General features: G+C 39.4%; 1 protein-coding gene across 3 annotated transcripts in view; it reads left to right on the plus strand.

Moving 5' to 3' along the window:
• Positions 1-4,516: 4,516 nt before the first annotated feature.
• Positions 4,517-24,331, plus strand: part of Lipk (lipase family member K) — a 31,226-nt gene continuing 11,411 nt past the window's right edge. The window contains exons 1-6 of one of the 3 annotated variants that reach the window (XM_032895480.1): positions 4,517-4,611; positions 15,309-15,421; positions 16,930-17,047; positions 17,410-17,608; positions 18,405-18,514; positions 19,500-19,636. In XM_032895480.1, coding sequence (XP_032751371.1) covers positions 15,320-15,421; positions 16,930-17,047; positions 17,410-17,608; positions 18,405-18,514; positions 19,500-19,636 — 666 coding nt within the window. In that variant the 5' untranslated portion in view covers positions 4,517-4,611; positions 15,309-15,319. Of the gene's footprint in view, positions 4,612-15,308; positions 15,422-16,914; positions 17,048-17,132; positions 17,137-17,409; positions 17,609-18,404; positions 18,515-19,499; positions 19,637-24,331 lie in introns of those variants that run through there. The other 2 variants (XM_032895481.1, XM_032895479.1) reach the window with 2 other exon arrangements.

Raw genomic sequence — 24,331 nt, forward strand, 5'->3', positions numbered from 1 at the left:
AACCCCCAGTGAATGTGATTGTTGGGGGGAGGGCGGTAATGGGGGAGGATGGGGAGGGGAACACCCATATAGAAAGGGAGGGGAGAGGTTGGGGGATGTTGGCCCAGAAACCGGGAAGGGGAATAACAATCGAAATGTAAATAAGAAATACCCAAGTTAATAAAGATGGAGAAAAAAAAAGACTAGTCTAAGAAAATCCCCATAGATGAGATGTTACATTTATTAACACAGGGAATAAGCTAAATTAGTTATGAATTTTGCTTCCTTCTCAACCACAATCTTCAACAGAACATCTTTAAAAAAACAGATACATCCATGCACCTGCATTTTCAAAAGGTATTCAACACAGAGATCTCTCCTACAACTCAGAAATACATACTTCATGGAAGGGTACACTAAGCCAATTAACCAAACCAAGATAGTTCATCAAGCATCAAATTTCTGACTCATAACTATAGACACATTGTTAGTCTCTCTCTCTCTCTCTCTCTCTCTCTCTCTCTCTCTCTCTCTCTCTCTCTCTCTGTGTGTGTGTGTGTGTGTGTGTGTGTGTGTGTGTGTGTGTAACACAAGGGACCTAGATGTAAAGCCATTCTAAAGGATGTGTATCTTGTTTTTTTTTCTCTTTTCTTTTTTTAATCCTTCTTTATTAAATTCTTATATTTCTTATTTACATTTCAAATGTTATTCCCTTTCCCTGTTTCCAGACCAGCATCCCCTTAACCCCTTCCCCTTCCCTTCTATGTGGGTGTTCCCCTCCCCATCCTCCCCCCATTACCTCCCACCCCCCAACAATTCCATTCACTGGGGGTTCAGATCTTTTAATACATCCCAACACCCTGAGCACAAGCAGTTGAATAAAGACTGTGACCACACTGTCTTAGCAGTATAAGCAAAGTAGAGCTTGTTCTGCTAACTTTCTGTTGCTCTGGTCAAATGCCTAAGTGATCCTTAAGACCCTTGAGAAAACATCTATCCCTCTAGTATGTTAAGGAATGGAGGAGAATTAAATTAAATATAGACCCTCCAATTACATTTAGTATAAAAGGGAAACATGAAAACAGAGATGACTATTCAATGAATTAAATGATAAATGAAATGATTAGGGAAAAACAGACAAATTGTGAGGGATATTTGCATATCTCAGGTATTTCTGCACACACAAAAATGGGTTCTCTTGCCACGTTGATGTTGATGGAAACACACTGCATATTCTACCACAATAGGGCAAAAGATAGTTGAAGTTAGCATCTATGTGATCTATGGTGAACCCATCTTGTGTCTGAATTTATATCATGAAGAAATTCTAACAGAATTCACTAATGGTGTTAATCATGGTGTGTAATTGCATAGAATGAAATGACCAAAGGACAAAATACTGGAAAAGTTCAAAATGTATAATTCCTTGAGAAGTGATTACGTTACAAGCCTTGTGAGCATGTTGAAACTCCCTGTGTTCTCAGGGATGGGGCTATGGTGCTGTATTTAGAAAAACATAACATGGTTCATTTATACAATGGAATACTACTCAGCTATGAAGAACGAGGATATCATGAGTTTTGGAGTCAAATGGAACTAGGAAAACATCCTGAGTGAGGAAACTCAGATCCAAAAGGACATGTATGATATGGACTCACTAATAAGTGGACATTAGCCAAAAAGTACAGAATATCCAGGATACAATCTACAGAACTCAAGAAGGTTAATAAACCAAAAGGTCCAAGTGAGGATGGCCCAGTCCCACTTGGTTGGGAGAAGAAAGCAATTGTGGGGGAAGGGGCAGACGGAGGAGGAACCTGGATAGGAGAGGGGAAGGAAAAAGGAAACATGTTCAGGTATTGTTCAGGAAATATGTTCAGGCGTGGGACGGGGGAGAGAGGACTGAAGCCCTGAGGGCCAGCAGAAAGAATGGAAATAGCCAAGTTTGGGAAGTAGGAGGTGGGGAGAACCCTCTAGAATGTACCAAAGGCCATACACTCTCAGGATTCAAAGGGCGTGCCCTTAGATGAAATGTGCAACATTGGGGAGCAGGAACTTGTAGAATCCACCTCCAGTAGAAAGACAGTGCATCAAGTGGAGGGTTGGTGTTACCATCCCACAGTCAAAAGCTCTGACCAAGAAATGTTCCTGTCTAACAGAACAGCAGAGACAAAAATGGAGAAGAGCCTGAGGGAAAGGAGGTCTAGCCACAGGCCCAAATTGGGATCCAGCTCAAGGAGAGGTTCCAAGGCCTGGCAATACTATTGATGCTATGGTGTGCTTACAGACAGGAGCCTAGCATGGCTGCCCTTCTAGAGGCCCAACAAACAGCTGAAAGAGTCAGGAGCAGATACTAGTACCTAACCAATGGACAGAAGCCAGGGACACCTGTGGTCGAATTAGGGAAAAGCTGGAAGAAGCTGAGGAGGGGGGCGACCCTGTAGGAGGACCAGCTGTCTCAACAAACCTGGGCCCCCGAGATCTCTCAGACACTGAGCCACCCATCAGGCAGCATACACCAGCTGATATGAGGGCCCTGACACACATACAGCAGCGGACTGCCTGGTCTGGTCTCAGTGAGAGAAGATGCACCTAACCCTCAAGAGACTTGAGGCCCCAGGGAATGGGGCGGTCTGGTGGGGTGGGGGTTGAAGGGTGGGACATCCTCTGGGAGCCTGGGGAGGAAGTATGGGATGAGGAACAGTCAGAGAGCAGACCAAGAGGGGGATAATGACACAACTGTTAAAAAAATTAAAGAATATTTTTTAAAAGGGGTGGGGGGCTGAGGAAACTCCCCTGTTACCATTGAGAAGTTTTAAATAATTCTCACCAAGGAGCTCCAGGAACAACAAAGCCAAGTCCTATTTGAGTAAGAAGAGTTGGCCACAAGGTCACGTTTGTCAAATGACATGAAAAGTGTACATGCTTCATACACTTCGGGAAAGTGTTCATATTTCAAGATATTAAGTACAATTTGGGTTTAGGAACAAAAGTTAAGATTAAACTAAGAGGAAAAATAACCAGACTGCAAAGAACCCTTCTGCAGAAGCATGACTCTGTTGATATAAAGGTGCTGCTGGCTACAATGTATGTGTTTTCAAGGTATGTGATGAAGACAACCATTGGCAACAGAGTTCAAGACCAACTATAGAACACTCTCATTATTTCACTTACTTTGCCTAAGAAGCTCTGTATCTCCTGGAGTGAGTTAGATGTTAGCTACTAACAAACTCCGTCACTGCGGGTGACTGTGGGGACGGGTACTGCTCAGTTGCTAATATAGGAGCTCTTTCCACTTACTTCATTTCCAGAGATTTGAAATTCTGGAGGAATCTCCTAATTGAGCTTGTAAATTTTTATCATAGTTCAGACATGTCTACATACAAGATTCAGATAAACAATACATAACTGGGGGGCTGGGAGGTGGTTCAGGGGTTAAGAGTGTGTACTGCTCTTGCAGAGAACCAGGGTTTACTCACTTATTCTCAAAACATGAGGCTGCCAATCACATGTATCTCTAGTTCCAGAAGCTCTCTCACACCCTCTGGCCTCTGCAAGCACATCAAGACTTTCAAGAATGTAAAAATGATGATGACGATGATGATGATGATGATGATGATGAAGATAGACAGACAGATAGATAGATAGATAGATAGATAGATAGATAGATGGATGGATGGATGGATGGATGGATGGATGGATGGATGGATGGATGGATGGATGGATGGATGGATGGATGGATAGATAGATAGATAGATAGATAGATAGATAGATAGATAGATAGATGATATAGATATAAATATAGATACATAGATATAGACACACACAAACACACATACACATATACCACATACACACACACACACACACACACACACACACACACACTTTTTCAACCCACCTAGACCTGTATAATTGTAACTTTCAAAATATTTTCTGCTGAAAATGAAATCTGCACAGCCAAAAAACTCCTAATGGGTTCTATAGCACCAAGCCTCCGCCTAGTACAGACACACAAGTAGCATATGAGACAAGGAAGAGGCAAATTGCAGCTTGCTAAAGATCTTGAATCATGCACTATCTCTTGAAGGGGTGGTAAAAAAAAAAAAAAAAAAAAAAAAACAAACCTTGGACACCATACTGTCTGCATTTCTTGACACTTCTAATACTCAAGGTAGGAAAAACAAAATACTTGGGAGGCTTATAGTTTTAGAAGTTCTGCAAACAGAAGGCCAGAAGGATTAGGCCTGTGATGGAGATATTTATATGGCTAAAAGCACAGTAGTCTTTCGTGAGTGAAAAGGATTTTCAGGATGAGGAGTGTGCATTCTGCTGAGAGACTGCCTGCCCACTTCTTCCTTGAGGCCCAGCACTTAAGTTCTGGCTTGGCAAGAGCACCATCTTCGTTCTAGTGCATCACTTAGAACTCACCCAGCAAGATTGTCCCGGCAGTATCCGTCATACTTGAAGCCATAATTAACCTGCCTCTGCTTGGAAAATTTCTGATTGCAACATCTTCCGAATTGTTCAGAGCAGAACATGTTTCACTGATAGGAAACTCCGGAGGGAGCTGGAATCAATCTGTTGCTCTCTCACAACTTGAAGACTGACACTCAGAGGAGCTGAGATCTGGTAATAGGTGTTTGAAGGGACTCGGTTATGGTATGTCAGTGAGAAATGGGAGGTCTTAGAGGGACGTAGGTTTGTGTGGGTGAGGAATAATGTGTTTGAGTCTTTCAGATTAAGCAAGATATAGAAGATGACTATGAAAACATAGCAGGGTAACCCATTTCCGTGTGTGCTAATAGAAATCATTAATTCCTGAAAGGAAAAGCCAGATGTGAAGAGAGAGGAGAGACAGAACTACTTCAGAAGGAGAGAGGAGACCCAGCAACTCTCCTCAGAGAAAGGTATTAGTAACTATTTTAGTGGAGTTTTCTTCAGAGTTGTACATGTAGAGATTAGAAAATGGTGTTTAAGTAATATTGCCTGTTTTGTATTTTAAAATTCTGTATTGCCAATTTCAATGGCCTTGAGCATGAATATTACTGGAATCATCTACAGGGGAATGTGGGTCCCACTGATGGATGAAGGTCTGCTGCCTAATTTTTGTAAAAATTGTGAATGTTCTCCTGTCATTTATGAAGGGTACAGCAGTCTTTTCAGTTTCTTGCAATAGTCTTACTGGCTGGGGAGTGTGGAAAAGGTCATGATACCTGCCATTGAGAGGTGTTACACTCTACTGAGACTTGTACTTACAGACTCTATGGGGATAAGAACAGAATATAAAACAGACTAATAGTCCTCTTACATTCTAATAAGTGGCACATAAACATCTGGAAAACTCAAACATTTGTACTGATGCCAAAAATTTAAAAATAAACATATAAATACTATCAGGAAATACTGAAGTGAATTATTACAGGGTCAAAGTGCTAGACTTCGTGGACTCCAATTTATGAGAAATAGAGGATATATATATATGTATATATATATATATATATACACACACACACACAGTTACACACACAGTCACAAATGCACAAGCTCAGGTGCACACACCTGCACACACATACACGCATGGATATGTATGCACTCATACACACATATGTTCAAGTGCACCCACATACACAGGTGCGCGCACGTGCGTGCGCGCCCGCACACACACACACACACACACACACACACACACACACACACAAACATTCTCAGGCACATATGTACCCACACATGTTCATGCACACACACGGAGAATTTCAGAGGTCTTTGGTTTAAAGTAAATATGTCTTTACATTGACATCCAATTATTTTAAACTGCATTTTATTTTTAAAGTAACTTAAACTAATAAAGTCATTAAGAAATATACAATCTATGATTAAATTGATGAAAGAAGAAAGATCATTATATTCAATAGCCAAATAAAATTATCATCATTTAGAGTGATTACTCCAATCTTTTTGAAAATCTTACCTTTTTATTTGCCTTTGACATTTAAAATAATAAAATTTTGTTAATATTTGCAAGAGCTTCTTAAAATTTGCTTTTGTTATTTAATCTATAAATTTTCAAGTTTAGTCTAATTTTAGGATGACATAACACCTTTATTATTATAATTTTAAATAGCATCTACGGGTAGATATTATAGTACATTGTACAGTAATTTAAAATTAAATCATTGCACTAATTAGGTACCTCATATCTTCTACTGAAAACATCTCAGTATTTAATAGGATGAAATTTTAATAGAAGTTTTAGACCTGCCACTTTTCTCAATAAAAACTCTTCATCACTCTTTTCCACTTTCAGAACGTACGTAAGTGGTGCAAAGCTATGCTCAGACGTAGCCATTTACTTTCTAGAACTCTGTCTCAAGCTGTGTTATTAATCGCATAGCAATGCATCAAGTAAAGTACTTTTATGCTGGGTTTAGTGGTGAGTTTGAGACCAGCTTCGGTTATAGAGAAAGACAAAAAAGAGGGACAGGGAGAGAGAGAGGAAGAAGACAGAAAGATGATGATATGCCTGCTAACTAGTCAAGTACATCTTCTTCCAGCTTTTCTGTTAAAGAAGTGGAAACTGATTTGCAGAGCAATTACTATTGGAAAAGAGTAAGTATTATACTGAAGTCTTCTCTTTTCCCAAAGTCAACTCTGAGAGTTGTTTTATTTTTCAGAGTGTCTCAGATGGTTTTGCAGCTCAGAGTACGTGATGACAGTATGGTAAGAAAAAGAGTGGCACAGGCAAACAGACTCCTATCTGGTAAATGCCGTGAACTTACTACATACTGGCTTTAACATCAGTTATTCTTCATCAGATATATAGTGCCCTATGCCTGTAATTTTGCCCCATGGTTCTCCTCTTTGGGACATCCTGTGAGCCTCCCAGCATGGAAAAAAGGGTAGTGGTGAGGGCACAGGGTAGGACACTGATGTGGCTTTAAGGTCTGAGGGTCTCCGGACATTCTAGCTCTATAACTGTACTGAAATGCTGATGGTAACTTCTAAAAACTCCTAAAAACTTTCTTGTTCTTTCTGAGGGTAAAAGGTTTCTGTTTAGGCGCTTGACATCTGTAGCCTAACAGATGTGTGTGTGTGTGTGTGTGTGTGTGTGTGTGTGTGTGTGTGTGTGTGTGTGTGTACGAGCGTGCGCATGTGCATGGGCTTGGGGTGGGGTGGGGTTAAGTAATGTGGCTTTTGTTCTATCTCAGCAGAAACTGTGCGGCCCTAACTTTCAGCCTGCTAGTCTGAAGTTGCAGGAAGAAAAAGGGACACTTTAGAAAGTGATTATAGAATCGCTTCTCGGCCTTTTGGCTAAGATCAAGTGTAGAAAGTGATTATAGAGTTGATTGCTAAATTGTAAAAAAGTTTCCTATGAAAGCTATCTAAGGGGAAAAGCAGAAAGATCCTAAGTGGGGGAAGGGAAAATTCTTCTAAGTGGGGAAAGGGAAAAAGTTTCTAATTCTAAGCCAGGAAAGGCAAAAATGTCTCCTAAGGGAAAAAAGTTTCTCTTTGTCCTTTGTACTTACTTATATATCTTTCAGAATACATGATCACATGTTACAAAGTTCACCATAAGTTCACACAAAATATCAAATCATAAAGTGAAATGGAAGTTTACAACAGAAAACGTTTACCTGCATATCCATTAGGAGTAATTATCTGGCTAAACATCCATCACTTATCACAACTCCACAGGGTCACTGAAGGTTCAAAACCATAACTAAGTTATTAGTGAAGTTTTGATAGATAAATACAGCCGATATTTTTTTATCTTCTGTCCTAGTACCTATAATAAATCATTCCCTTTTTATGACCTTTGATTGTTTTCCAACCTCTTGAAACGTGCTCTGAGTAGGAGAAAGTCTGGTTACCATCTAAAAGCAATTAACTGGCGACACTTGGGAGACTGGCAGAGTTCTCATTGCAGTTTTGATATCAGAAAAGAAGCTAATAGCAGTTCCACTATGAAAGAGCTTAATAATCACGGATATAATTTTAGGAAATCTTGTAGGATCATCATTAAAACTTAGGAAGTTATCTATTTGTCTGTATAGCATCACTACAAGACAGTACATCTTCGTAGATCTGCTCCAAAGGGGTTGCTTTTACTTAGTGATTGTTATATATGTTTAATGATAATAGGAAAAGCATATTAGTAGCAGGAATCTTTCCTAACATGAATTCTCCTACGGCCTTGCTCTATCAGAGTGAACCTGTTGCAGATTACATAATAATATGAAGCAGGCCATCTCAGGAAGATCACCTGCTAGTTATTAGCTTGTCCCATTATGGCTCCTGACAGGGACACATATCAGAAAACAGAAAATAAAAGGAAAATAACAAATGTCTCTGGTACAAAATTTACAAAATTAATCAGAACACCAAAATATCTTGGTTCTATACCAAAAATGTCACCAAGGTAGTCACAAGCCAGAAACTAATTCACACAATAATTTTCTTTTGGTTGTGTTTATCTGGGGAGAAGTAGACAAAGGAAAGTTACCTGCATTTCTTGATGAAGCACAACAGGCAGAGGCAAGACTTTGGTTTGGAAAAACAAGACAAGCAAAGTAAAACTCTGTCTTCCTCTTGGACTTTGCCATTTGCCTCACAATCTCATCTACAAACTCTAAACCAGTCATGTGCTCCTAACACTTTAAGTTGCAACATCAAAACTTTAGGGACTAGAAAGGTCTACCACTGTGCCTCACCCTTCATACAGGTGTTGGACCTTATAATAAAGGACAAGTTGACAAGAGAAAGGTATACGGATTTATTTCATCAATCTTTTGTGTGACCGAAATGAATATCCCTAAAGCCACTGAGATGGTTCTGAGGTAGAGGGACTTCTTTCCAAGTCAGGTTACCTCGGCTCAATCCCTACACCCTACATGGTGCCAAGAAAGAATGATTCACATACGCTCCCTTCTGACTTCCAGGCATATAGCTTGTTGCATACAAATGAGTACGAAAATTTGATTTACAAGAGAAATATGAAGGGTTCCGTACCCAGGAAAAACTCTATTTATAAGCCTGAATTTTAGGGTAAATGGGTATCTGTGTAGAAAGGTGTTTTTGACACAGGGCATGATGTAATGGTGACAGACTGAGAAGGGGGAAACCCCAGTGAAGCCTAGAGGACATTCCTCATGGCCTCTCAGAGTCATTCCTTCCTACATGGGAGGGCTTCTCTGGAATAATCATCAACAAAGGAGGCAGATAGACAAAGAGGCCTTTCTTTCCCTTTGTGCCTTATTTCTCAGAGGTCCTTTAATTTCTATGACCTGCCATAGGCAAGAATTTCGGTTTCTGTGCTTTGGTTCAGTGTAGGACAGAGGTAAGACACTGCAAAGCAGATGACTTTAGTTTTGTCAGACTTCATGACTTCCATAGGTCTATTATTAGATGCCTGTGTATAGGTTTTCTTTGTCCTGGTGATGAACTCACTATTGTCTTCCATTTATAGACTAACATTATGACATATCTCTAACAACACCCGAGTGTAGAAGCCTGCTTTCTCTGATGTAAATACACCTGCTTTCTTAGGGTTACTGTTTATGTGGTATATTTACTTCCTTTGACTTTCAACCCATTTTCCCTTGTGTTTAAACTGTATTGCTTATTTAAAGCAGACTGGTGGGCTTTGCTTTTAGCGCAGTTTAAGTATTTTTATAATCTTTGATTATTATTTTTCTTTCTAGAGGCTAATATCTTATTGTGGTTCTGTAAGATTATGCTAAATTCTTGGTTAGTTTATGCTCTCAATTATATGAAGTTCTGAATATGATGAAGCAGTTTAATCTGCTGAAAATGTGCCCATGTTTTTTTTTCTAACATCTCCTGAAAAATGCATAGACGTAAATAATTCAAGCGTCTTTTGTGTCTAATGGGGATACCTTTACCAAGCGCTAAACCATCCTTTCTCTGTGTGTATGTGTCTCTCTCTCTCTTTGTGCCTCTCTTCAAATTACTCTTTCTTCATAGGGAGAGGGATTTCTCATCTTTATAGTTCTTAACTCACTAATCAAGAAAATATCAATCAAGTATAATCACACCTGTTGCAGTCCAAACACTTAACTTTTAGAGTCAGTAAAAGTTCGAGTCTAGGCTGCTCTACATAGTGAGTTTTAGGGTGGCCAAAAGGGGAAAAACAAAGAGAAGGGGGAGGAAAGGAATGGAGTGAAGGAGGGAAAAAGGAAATGGCATGTAACTTGTCAATGACTAGGAAGATCTAATTATTGTTTCCTTTTGCATATATAGCAGTTTTTCAACTTTGTTGGGCTATGGAGATGTCATACATACATTTGACTCTAGTTTGTGCATCTTCGCAATGATGTTCTAATAATGATCAACATACAAAGAATGCTTTCATATCTTCGAGCCTTGTATCTTTCAGTTTTGTCACTGATAATTTTATGTTCAAACCCGTTATGACAATCTTGTTCCTCTGTTTTCATTATCTAATGTGTTACAAAATATTCAATCTAACACCAGTTAATATCTTGAGAATAATTTTATAAGTAAGATTCAGTGAAAACAAAATGGACTAATTCTGTCTGAATGCTAAGTTGACATTTATTAGAATAAATAATAATTATGACCTAGCTCAGTCCATACATAATTATGGTTAAGTAGGCAAGATTCTTTATATAATCAAAATAAAATTATTGTTAGAAGTGATAAGAACATAGAGATTCCTAATTCTCCTCATGATCCTGTTGGGAAGTAAACATTGTTCAGAATGAGCATTCAATTACAGTTTACAATTCAGTTGAAAGAACTGCACAATACCCAGCTTGAGGGGTTTTGCATTTTGTTGTTGTTTTTAAGATTTGTTCATTTATCTGAATATACTGTAACTGTCTTCAGACACACCAGAAGAGAAGTATCGGACCCAATTACAGGTGGTTACAAGTCACCATGTGGTTGCTGGGAATTTTTCAGGACCTCTGGAAGCACAGTCAGTGCTCTTAACCACTGAGTCATCTCCTCAGCCCTTTGTTTTGTTTTTTAAGGAAGAAGAGTTGGAGCTTTTGGTGTCAAAGCATGTTTGTCAGTGCTGGGATCGTGGCAGCAAGATGGCACACATGGAATTGAAGCAGTAGCTGAGAGCTTGCATTTTAAGATACAACCATAAGAAAGGGAGGGGGGGGGAAGGAGAGAGAGAGAGAGAGAGAGAGAGAGAGAGAGAGAGAGAGAGACAGAGACAGAGACAGAGACAGAGACAGAGACAGAGACACACACAGAGAGAGAAAGAGACAGAGAGACAGAGACACAGAGAGAGAGAGAGAGAGAGAGAGAGAGAGAGAGAGAGAGAGAGAGAGAGAGAGAGAGAGAGAGAGATTGGGGATGGCACTGGCTTTTCAAAGCTTTGAAGCCCACTCCAGTGTCACACCTATGTTAAGGGTATAGCCTACAGTTTTATACCTCCCAGAACCCACTGGCAAGGGATAACACTACCCCTGTCCCAGTAAGCTGGTCCCTTCCTATATCAATCATTAATCAAAATTTATAAAATTGCTTATGAAAAATCTGATGAAGATACTTTCTAAATTGAGGTGCCTCCTCCAAGGTGATTTTAGTTTGTGCTTTATACAAAAACTTTATGCTTTGACAAAAAACTAACCAAGACAGCATGTCTATAAGGAATTGCTTTCGTTGTTAATTGATGTAAGAAAATCCAGCCCACTGTGGATAGTACTATTCTCTGAAAAGGTAGTTCTAGGCTACAACGGAAAGGAAGGGAGGATGGGAGGAAGGAAGGAAGGAAGGAAGGAAGGAAGGAAGAAAGGAAGGAGAGAGAGAGAGAAAGAGAGAGAGAGAGAGAGAGAGAGAGAGAGAGAGAGAGAGAGAGCAAGTAGTGGTTTCTTTCTTAAACTCCTGCTTGAATGCGACAGGGAACTATAAAGCAAGTAAATATTTTCTTCCCTTAATTCGCTTTTAATCCTGTTGTTTGTCACAGCAACAGAAAAGAAAACTATACTGGCATGAAAGGTGATACTTCCTTAAGAAGCCAATGAAGTAGCTGAAGAGCCAAGATACACACATCTGAAAGAGTCACTGAGTAATGAAACAATAGTGACCACTTGTTGAGAGCCAAGCATTGTTCAATCTTTTCAGATACTGTCTTTCATCTGTGTATTACAACAGGATGCATTATCTTAAGTTAAATCTACATGTAGGTGTTAGTTATGATCCTGATGACACAGACAAGGGAGTTAAATGGACTATAAGCGTAACATAACTAATAATAGAGAAAAACAAGACATCCTATCTTAGGCATGTAACTGATGTGAGCACAGGGATGGGCTGGGAGCCCAGGAGTCATTGTTGCTCTCTGAAGTTGAAGTCTGAGATCTAAAACTTGTATGCTGCCATGGCTGTTGAAAAAAACAGAGCCAGACATTTAACCCAAAACTTGTGTAAAATTCATCATTAGCTTCCTTTGCCACTGAGAAAGCAGATTGATCATAGCACCATAGGTACACACCAGTCTTTGTATGCTTTCCCAAGTAAGATCGTTCTGCAGGATTCGGTCCCCGCATATTTTCTGCCACTTCCGTCTTGACTTCTGAACACTTTAAGAGTTCCCTGGGGGTTGGGGATTTAGCTCAGTGGTAGAGCGCTTGCCTAGGAAGCACAAGGCCCTGGGTTCGGTCCTCAGCTCCGAAAAAAAGAACCAAAAAAAAAAAAAAAAAAGAGTTCCCTTAAGGTGCATTAGGGCGTGAATTAATCAAGGACAGTATCCAAGTTCCTCATAAGTCCTGGTTAATAAGCCCAACAGTTCTGGTCATGGAGCAGTCTGGGTCTCCGTTGCTTCTGATATTTCTTTCTTAAGTGAATGCCCTCAATCCCATCATCTCTGTTTATCTCTGTCAGTACTAAATGTTTTGTTATGAGAGCTGCCAGCATTTATCTAAAATACTTAACAGTGTGAAAACAAAAAAGTCAGGAGACAGTGATTCTTCCGTAAGTTTCTCCATGCTCTGGTTATAGCAGATAAAGAAAAAAACAAATAACCTTTAGTAGTAAAGGGATATCTTTGAGCGGGAGAGTCTTACACTGATAGAGAATGTTAGTCTTGACTTGTTTTGTCCAGTCAGATTCAAGTACGACAATTGCAGTGGCCTCCATAATGATGAGAGTCTCTACTTAAAGCAACGTGTGAAAGATGAAGCTCTGATTTGTCAATCCATACTTACTTTATCTTTTCCTCCACTACACAGGCCTTTTTTTTTTTTTAAAGAAAATGAATTGATAAAGAAATACTAAACTAGCTTTTTCCCATTTGTATTCTTTATAAAATTAGTTATACTATGATTAAGTGGCATAATTCAGATAATAAAATGTTAAAGACAAATAAATAGGTTAAACAAACTTAGATAGTATATTGATTGTGGACATTGCCTAGCTTTAACACTGTAAATTATGATTATCAAGAAAATCAGGCTTGTGGTATGTACATGTCAACAAATTACATAGTTACATATAACTATATATCAAGTTATATAGGTCTAATCAAGTTATATAGCTGTATACAACTATATAACTATATATATATATATCATCTATATATATATATATATATATATATATATATATATATATATATATATATATATTGTAGAACACTGCTATCCAACATGGCCTGGCCATTATTTTTTTCAAATTAGAGCAGCTTTGGATCCCACAGGAGACCCTCATAACACTGGGCCCCTAATGTCCCATTGTGAAAGGGAAAAAAAGGCAAAATTCAGGGGGTGGGGCTTGGGGTTCATGAAGGGCTTAAAGGGTGGCACACAAGGAGTTAAAGAAAGCCCAGGATGCTCTGCTTAAGTCACAGGGTCTCAAGAGATGACATACAAGGAACTCATGAGCAGAAATGTATAGAGCTGCATAAGAGGGTCACCAGTAGCTCAGGAGCCAGTAAAAAAGATGCAGAGAGGTTCCACCCGACCCTAAGAGCAGGTGGTTAATGATCGCTGGGGAGAGACATGTTTGGTGGTATAGCTGCTTAGAAACAGCATTAGTTTCTGTAGGCAGCCTCCATCTACACACCTGTAAGAACCACAGGAATGAACTTAGGTCGTCATGTTTGGTACTAAGCCATCTCACTGATCCCCTATGGTGTCCTAGTTTCAGGTCTTTAAGGAATCTCTGGATGAATCTCACAGTGGCTGCATTAATGGACAGTCCTACTGAGTGCATCTTTCTCCTCGATCCTTACCACCATTTGCCTTCACATGTTTCCTCAATGATACCCATTTTGGCTCAGCAGGCAGGGAGCCCAGATATCATTTTGATTTTTATTTCCCTAATAGCTAAGGATATTGAGCATCTGTCTATATATTTATTGGTTTCTTTTAGAGAATTGTCTAAAAATCTTACTTGTTCCATTTACTGAATTATTTTGGAGAGGTTTGTGTTTAGTTTTTTAGTTCTTTATGTATTCTGGATACTGATCCCTTGTTGGATGTACAGCAGACAGAAGTGTCCTCCCATCCTGTGGGCTGCCCTTCTGCTCTATTTCCTTGATGGTTTAGAAGCTTTTTAGTTTCATGTAATCTCATTTCTCCATATTTCCTGGGAATTGAAGTTTCTCTTTTTTTTCAGAAAGTTCTTGCCAATTCATTCCTATATCTTGAAGTATTTGTTTCTAGCAGTTTCAAAGTTCAGAACTTACATTAAGGTCTTTGGTCAATGTGAAGATTACTTTTAAACATATATTTAGAGCTAAATAATTTGCTCCTTCATTAATAATGAATTTTGATAATTTTATATTTTGTAAAATTATAACATGTTGGATACATCATAAAGAGTATTATGTGCATGGAACACTTATGCCTTACCTTTTCTTTAGTTCTATCTTTTGTAAATAAAATTACTGAGTGTAATAAATTACACTAATAGGGCCAGAGTTATAGCTCAATGGTAGAAATGCATGTCATGTGGCTCCATGAGAAGGTAACTTATATAATTCTTCAAAATAGTCAATGTTCTGTGAGCAGCACATTCGTCAATACGTTTTTTTCAGCAATTATCCATCATTTCTTTTACCTAATTACCTACTGAAGACTCAGTTTTTCTTGTATCTTTTTCCTTCCTTCCCACACTTGCTCCCTACTTCACTCTTTTCTTATCTAATATCACATTTAAGGATTTTCATGGAATGAATCCTTAATAACTCAGTGTATTGCTTAAAATACAGCCTAAATGTTTATGTTCCTACTCACTTCCTCACCAGTGTCATAAAAAAAGAAAGAATCACACCAATTTTCCTTCTGCGAGATTTCTCCTTGATGATGTTGTATTGATATTTCCTTTCCCAGGAAGACTCCAAATGTGGTGGGTTTTAGCGACAACATGTTGTATGTTTCTTCCTGGACCCATATATGGCCATATTCAAGAGATCATCACAAATCCTGAAGCCAATATGAACATTGTAAGTCATTCATTGAGGAAAAAAATAAGATAAGAAATTATTAATTGGTCACATTTTAGGTATAATTTGTGTATCAAGAATTTCTCTAATGATTAAGTCTAGACTTCCTCCTTTGCTCCTTCCCAAAACTAACTAATCTTAGGACTGAAAGCTCAGACCCACATTGGAGCAACAGTCCTGGTGGTCTGAGCTCATATCTAGCTGTGGCTTTCTGAAGAGGAGGCTCAAGATTTATTTTGGTAATTCCCCTGCTGCATATCCTTGAATTCTTTCTGGGGCTTTGTGTAATCCACCTTCATGACTTTGTGAGCTATAGAAGTGTACTTTGAGGGTTTAATAAGCCAGGTTTGGTTTATGTCCAATAATTTCATACCATCAGTGAACTTTTCTATGTAAGAAAGGCAGATGGCACATGTCAACTCTGTGTATTTGTGATAGTGGATTAATAACTAGAACAGCAGATGCACACCATGTCATACAGTCTGTCTTGAGAGTCTAGGCTCTTAACACTACACTCAGTAACAGCATAACCCAAGCATGCACTGTGTGCCTCCCAGGAGCAATCATGTAGCCTTGTGATAATGGTATAGACTGTGCAGCTAACCTTATCGTCTCATTAATAAATCATTTATCCCTTCCTAATGTATTGTCTTGGATAAATTACTAATTTTGCTGGTCTTCAATATTCTCAATTCTAAAATATTTACAATTCTATCACAAAGACTCCTTCACAGAATTGATGAAGAAGACCAAGCTTATATCCTGCAACATTTGTTTCTGCTTCCATGAGTGTCTACGGACAGGGAAGTTTCTGATGGCCTTCCAACTCATCTTGTACTTCTTTACGCTTTTCTTTTTGTTCCATCCAAAATGCTGACCTATAAGGACTATATCTAAAACTCTGTCAGATGTTATAGATAGAAAGATAGATAGATAGATAGATAGATAGATAGATAGATAGATAGATAGATAGATAGATAGATGATAGATAGATAGATAGATGATAGAGAGAGAAGAGTGAGATAAAAGGGTTTTTGATTATTTGCTTTTGTTTTGCACTTTTTCTTGTTCTATTCTTGAGAAGTTAACTTAGTCATCTGTCTTCCTTTCCTTTCCTGGATTCTAATAACCACTTCCTTTTATATCCCTTTGGAGCCAAATTTGTAGAAGCTCACTTATCTTTAACTGCAACATACTTTCCGATCTCTTGTGGTTTCCCTCATTAGCCAAGCATGTCTATTTCTTGTTGCCAAAACATCTTAAGAATGGACTACTGTGGTTGGTAACACTAAGCCCACAGGCATATTTACATACTACCCTGAAGATGCTAAGTATGGAGTCATCCTGACCATATGTTACCACTTTGTGCTCAGTCCCTTCCTCATATATTTCCCAAGTTGGTATAATTTTTCCTGCTACATGTTGCTGCCTAATGCATAGTTAGTAAAAGGACTATATTGCAGTGTACACACACAAAGCAAACTGAATTATAGGTATGTATTTTTCAGAGTGAAATTATTTCTTACTGGGGCTATCCTTATGAAAGGCATGATGTTGTAACAGAGGATGGTTATATCCTTGGAACTTACCGGATTCCTCATGGGAAAGGATGCTCAAGGAAAGCAGGTATGATTTACTTTGCTTTGAAATCAAAATGTCTAAAATGGAAATGTCTAGCCATCCTGGCAGCAGCAGGACACCTTTGTTCAAGATAGGTCATGGTCCTTTTATCAGAGAAGAAAATGTGTCCCCACATCTATTTAATTTGCACAACTCTTAAAAAATCTTTTTCCAGCATATATATATATATATATATATATATTATATATATTTAATATATATATATTGGAAATCCCTAAAAGACTAGGCTTACCTGGGGCAAAATGTCATCTCCTAATTTTGCTTATGTGGGAATATGTCAGAAAGCAGAGTTTGCAGGAAGGCTGAGGGCATCGGGGAGGAAACCCTTGCTGTCTATTTTTTTCCAGTTCCAAAGGCAGCTGTGTATCTGCAGCATGGCTTAATTGCATCCGCCAGTAACTGGATTTGCAACCTGCCCAACAACAGCTTGGCTTTTCTTCTGGCCGATAGTGGTTATGATGTGTGGTTGGGGAACAGTCGAGGAAACACCTGGTCCAGAAAACACCTGCGACTGTCACCTAAGTCACCGGAATACTGGGCCTTCAGGTAAGAGAAGCCTGTTCCTGATTCATTTACAAGCATCAATTCTTCCTGGTTTCCCTTCTCTGTCCAAATGCACCCGATACAATCTGCAAGAAGCAAACTAGAATTTCCTCTTTCCTGCATCTCAGAAGAAACTCTCTAGTTAATTGCTTGTTCTAAAAGCCTTGTTTCCTTCCTGGTGTGACTGACTGGGGTGAGGTGGGGTGGGGTCGGGGGTTGTGTTGCTCTGTCCCGATCAAAATGTGTCTATAAGTAGCAGGGAGTTGTTCCTGAAGCCTGACAAGCTTAGTCACAGGGGCGAGGTTTGCTCTTCCTCTGAACTAAGAACCACGCCACTGAGATCACCATTGGCTTCATGGCCTCGTTTCTGTGTTCTTTCGGGAACTCAAGTAATATATCCTAAATCTCTGGGATAAATGGAACATGACTGAGCCTCGCAGAAAAATTATCAGTAGGCATTCCATCAGATCTTTTATTCCAGTTTCCTGACAGTGAAGATGGAAACGTGGGAAGCTGTTCTCACACACTGTGTTGTCACGCTCCCTCACGAAAAGACAAACCTGGGGTTGGGGATTTAGCTCGAGGTACAGCGCTTGCCTAGCAAGCGCAAGCCTGGGTTCTGGGTTCAGTCCTCAGCTCTGGGAGTCAGAGGAGGTGTGGGGGGTTGGGGGGGTGGGGGCGGGGACAAAATAACATAAATCCAAATCTGAGTATCAACGTCTGCAAGTACTGTTTGCAAACACTGCAGGTCTAACAACCACAGATCCTCATTTCTAATTTCATCTTTCCTTGTTGGCAGTTTGGATGAGATGGCTAAATACGATCTTCCAGCTACAATCAATCTGATCTTAGAGAAAAGTGGACAGAAGCAACTCTTCTATGTGGGCCACTCGCAGGGCACCACCATAGGTGTGTTTGGACTGGGCGAAATTGAACAATATTAAGTATTTTCTTCTGAGTTTGTGGAAAGGATCAGGTGGTTGGTTGGTTGGTTGGTTGGTTGGTTGGTTGGTTCATTGGCTCGTTGGTTTTCTGTATAGTCTTTAGTTTCATGACTCTGAAAAGCCATTTCCTTTAGGTAGGTTCTGAAGAGTAAATAAGCAAGAACGACCGTGAGAAATTTATCCCAACACTGAATTTGGAGGTTGATAGAACTTAATTTGTGTTCTCAGCAGACATTAAGACCCCAGGTTGTATTCTGAGGAAACAAAGATAAACATTTTCCCTTTGAATTTCTCACAGTCAAGAGAAGGGCATGGGGCTAGAGAGATGGCTCAGCGGTTAAGAGCACTGGCTGCTCTTCCAGAGGTCCTGAGTTCAATCCTCAGAAACCACATGGTGGCTCGCAACCATCTATAATGAAATCTGGTGCCCTCTTCTGGTATGCAGGTATACATGCATATGGGATACTATATACCAATAAATAAATCTTTTTAAAAAAGAGAGAGGACACTGAGGCCAAAACATATATATATATATATATATATATATATATATGATGGATGTATATGTGAAACTATGTATACATCCCTGCGTAGTTCTCACATACACATCGAACAGTCATTACCTGTAGGTTGCTATCATCAGATATTTAAGAAACTCTGATTCTTAAAAGGAGGCTATTGAGTTAGAAGTCAAGATGATAGGTTGGCTTTATATTAAAGCCAGTATGGTCCCTTGCGTTTAATATCTATGCTCCACAGAATGTCACTGGACCTCTCCCCCAAGAACACAAGAGAGAGCCAGTTGTACCCTTGAGAGATTTAAAAATTCCTCCCCATAAAGAGCACTCATGGTTCGTTTTGCTTTGTTTTCGATATAGCTACCTTTACAAGGGTTTGCAGCGACAGGGTGATCGGACATTTGTGTGAGCTAATGGCTTCTTTCTCTGCAGCGTTCATAGCATTCTCGACGAACCCAGAGCTGGCTAAAAAGATCAGAATGTTTTTCGCGCTAGCTCCAGTGGTCACAGTAAAATACACTCAAAGCCCAATGAAAAAATTAACCACCCTTTCCAGGAAAGCTGTCAAGGTATGTGAATTCCTCCAAAGTGGGAGGACCTGTAAATCTCCCCGTTTTACAGATACCAAGAGAAGATGTGGGGCATTTTTCAGACAGTTAGTGATATAAATGTAAATGGTGATCAAGGTTCCACGGAAGTTGGCTGGTGACCTGCCTTATCAGGGAGCTCAGGGACCTTGTCCTGGTGCCTCCTGTTCTAGGGCCTTTATCTCTGTCTCCAGAACTTCTCTTCAGCATCACCTCCCAATCACAGCTAAACTGAGACTTGATATTTCTGAGGAATCCTCTTCCGGTCCCAACTTCAGTTCCCTTTCCCCACATCGTCAGTACCTGTCATGTGCAGTCCTTTTGATCAATGGGTTTTCTAACTGGAGTGAAGTAACTCCCCATGGTCTTGAGATGTGTTTGATGCTATGGCTCACTATTTCTTTTACACACACTTGAAGATTGACTCTACATCTTCTTTTAAGAGACATCTATTTAATTCTATCTCCCATTTGATCGCATTTTCATGTCACTAAGCTGAATTCCTGGCATATTTTGAATGTCAACCACATCAGATATGTAATTTTCAAATATTTTTCCCTTTCCATGTGGTCATTTGTTGTTCTTGTTGTTTTGTGTTTTTGTTTTTGTTTTTTGTTTTTCTATTCAGAAGCCTCCTAATTTTATAAAATCCTATCTGACTACTTTTTGGGCTTGTTTCTGTATTAGTCAGAGGTTTACTGCTCTGAACAGACACGAGGACCAAGACAACCATGGCTTACAGGTTTGGAGGTTCAGTCCATTATCATTTAAGGCAGGAGCATGGTACCATCCAGGCAAATGTGGGGCTAGAGGGTCTGAGGGTTCTATATCCCCATCCAGAGTCAGACAGAAGAAGATGGCTTCCAGGCAGTTAGGACAAGGGTCTTAAAGCCCACGCCCACAATGACACACTTCCTCCAACAAGGTCACACACCTACTCTAAGGAGGCCACACCTCCAAATAATGCCACTCCCTGGGCCAAGCATATTTAAACCACCACAGTTTCCAATGATGTGGGAATCTTATTTTTAAATCCCTTGATAATTCCAACTCCCCCAAACACTTTTTCTACCCTTTCTTCTGAGAGTTTTAGATTTCTCCTGCAAACTTTATCTGTTTTCAGTTTATTTTCTGTGCAGTAAGAGAACTAGCTTCAATTTCCTGCACATGCACATCCAGTCTTTGCAGTATGACGTACTGAGGAGACTGTTCTTTCCCAGTGAGTGTTCCTAGGCCACATGGCTGTCACAGGTGGTGTTTTTTTCTAGTCTCTCAAGATTCTCTTCCATTGGCCTATGTATTTGCTATGTCAATGCCATGACATTGGGTTGTAAAATTATAAAAAAAAAAAAATGCTGTCTTTTACCCCGCTAGGTCTGGCACTGTAGTGCCTCAAAATATCTTCTGGGGGTTGGGGATTTAGCTCAGTGGTAGAGCGCTTGCCTAGGAAGCACAAGGCCCTGGGTTCGATCCCCAGCTCCGAAAAAAAAATATCTTCTGTATATCTTGCCAGAAGTACACATTCCAATTTTGTGGCAGCCCAGACTAGCCATCCCACACTCCCTTACACTTAAATCTGCACATGAAAGAACACGCAACACAATAACCTTTGACCCAATTGATAAGATATAATTGCCCACCTAAACATACAAAGCCCAGTACCATCTATTCCTTAAGAACATTAATAACAACCTGTAAATACACAGAGTGGAATCTTTACATCACCTGCCATGTTGTCTACTGGCTACTCTGTCTCTCCCTCTTCTGTTCCCGTCTCCTCGTCTCCTCCTCTTCCTTCAAACTCTTCTCCCGCCCATTCTTCCTTCTCATCCAATGACAGGCCTCCTTCTATCCTGTTCCTGCCTCACCTGTATTTTACAATTTAAATAGGGAGAAGTTTCTGGTGAAGTCACTTGAGTCCTGAGTACTCACTAGGCAGCCTTGGGGCAGTGGAATTAGGATCAAAACTAATAACTCCAGGGCAAACCACAACAACATTGCTACCAATGTAGCTTTGTATTACATCACAAAATCAGGTAGTATGTCTGCAATGCTTTTCTTTCTCAATACTGTTCTAGCTGTGTAATTGTTCGGGTTTCCATATGCATTTTAGATGCTTTTCTTATTGTATGAAAATTGGATAGTTATTTTGACTTGAATCGCACTTCAGTCATTTTATAGGGTCCTTTAATATGTGCAAATGGCATGTCTAGTTTTTATGTCCGCCCTGATTGTGTTTATCCATTTTACATTTCTCTTGTAGAAAGTTTTTCCTGCTAGTTAGTTTATTCTGTTTCTTTTTTATTCTTATAGTTATCCTAAATGAGAATGCTTTATTTCCTTTTTGGAATAATTTTCTGTTGGATTGTAGAAAGTCTACTGGTGTCTACACACTGCTTTTATGTCCATTAATTTTGTCAGATTCATTTATTAGTTCTAGCAGCTATGGGGTAGTCTGCAGGGCTTTCTATATGTATGACCATACCATATACAAGTGATGAAAAGTTGAATTTCATCTTTGAAAATTGTAGAAAAGATCAGGTGTGATAACACATGTCTATAACCCCAGAAGTCAGGAGTGTGAGGCAGGGGCATAGTAAGTTTAAGGCTAACCTTGACTACAGAATGAATTTGAGTTTATGTTCATCTATGTACCGAAGAACTTTCTCAATAAGTAGAGATGGATAGTAAGTAGATAGATGATGCCCTTTGTTTCTTTGCCATGCCTCATTGCTCTTAAACTCCTATATTGTATATTGGGGTGAAAGTGGACAATCTTGTTTCAGATCCTAGAGAGCTTGCAGATTTCCTCATGTGTGATGATTATGCTAGCTATGGGATTATTATGTGTTGATGTAATTATGTTGGACATACATCCCTCTCATGCTAACTTGTTCATAGCTTTTAATCATGAAAGAATATTCAGGTATATCCCCCAAAATGACTGGATCTATAGAGGTGATAACATGCTTTTGTAATTTATTATTGGAAGGGGATATATGACATGAACTGTATATGGGTTGGTTTGTGGACAATTTTGTGGATTTTGTTCTCTTCTTACAACATGACATGTGTTCCAGGAATCAAATTTGGAACACCAGGCTTAAACAATACCCTTACCTGCTGAGACATCTCTACAGACCAATAATATGTTTGTTTGGTGTTTTTCCCCTCTTGTTATTGTTGCTGCTGCTGCTGTCTTTCATCCTGTTGGCCTGTCATAATCGTGCTTTTTCATTTGCATATTTTGACTCTTGCTAATTTAGGTGAATTATTCCAGTTGATTGGAATAATTTATCTTTTCCTTGTGTTGTATTTGGTTTGCTAAGTTTTGCACTAAGCATATTTCTACCTTTTCATCAGGGATATTTATCTATAAGTTTCTGATTTTGTTGTTTCCTTGTGGGGGTATCATGATAATAGTGACTTCATAGAATAAATTTGGAAGAGTTTCTTCCTTTTCAATTTGGATGCTTTTAGACATTTTGATATTAACTTTAACTCTTCTAGAGATGCTTGGGAGAGTTCAACAGTGACACCACTGGCCGTGAGCTTTTCTTTGATGAAAGACTGTTCTTCATCAGCTCATTATTATTAGCTTTTATTAACCAATTCAGATGTCTACTTATTATTCTGTACTGACTAGGCATGTGCATCAATGAACTCACTCATTTCTTCTAGGTCATCTAGTTATTTGCATTTGTTGTTGCTGGGAAACAAACTTGGCTGCCTTACAAGAGCAGTATGAGCTCAGAAGCACTGAGCCATCTCTCCAGGCCCTGATTTTTAACTTTTAAAGACTTGTAGAGGTTTAAGTTGTACTTACCACATGATCTGTTCTGGAAAAAAAATTCCAGCAACTGACTCCTCATTGTCAGCACTTGCTCTTGGTCTCGCTCCATTGTCCTTATTAAATTTAGTTCAATCCCCTCGAGGACAGGTCTAAGGGCGAGAGTCATATAGAATTAGACTCTTGTGTATCTGTCACATGCATTTATGGCTGTGGGAAAGCTATTCACTCCTTCTAAATTGTGTTTTTCAAACTTATATAGAATTTGCCAAACTGTGATATTCATCGAGATAATATGGGTAAGCATCATTCCTGGTCAACAACACGCACAACACGCATTGCGTAAGTTTGTTTATGTATCAGACAAGCTCATTATAGAGTTCAGTGCAGAGCACTCGGCATTTATTTACTGTTGCTTTGTTCCACTTCCCACCCTGCCTCTGGGCATTTACTTCTTTGTATCGTTGTCTCTCTGCTTTCTTTTCTGTTTAGTTATTTTCGTGTTTATGTTTGAATTTTAATTTTTAATGGGATATTTCATGTATTTACATTTCAAATGTTATCTCCCACCCGGCATCCCCCCTCATCCTGCTTCTATGAAGATGCTCCCACTCCTACCCATCCATTCCCACCTCAATGCCCTGGCATTCCCCTAACTGAGGAAACAAGCCTTCACAGAACCAAGGGCTTCCCTTCCTATTAATGCCAGACAATGCCATTCTCTGCTACATATGCAGCTGGAGTCATGGTTCCCTCCATGTGTACTCACTCATTGGTTGGTGGTTTAGTCCCTGGGAGCTCTGGGGGGGGGGTCTGGTTCATTGATATTGTTGTTCTTCCTATGGGATTGCAAACCCCTTCAGCTCCTTCAGTCCTTTCTCCAATTC

This window comes from Rattus rattus, chromosome 2, assembly GCF_011064425.1.
Source record: "Rattus rattus isolate New Zealand chromosome 2, Rrattus_CSIRO_v1, whole genome shotgun sequence".
NCBI lineage: Eukaryota > Metazoa > Chordata > Mammalia > Rodentia > Muridae > Rattus > Rattus rattus.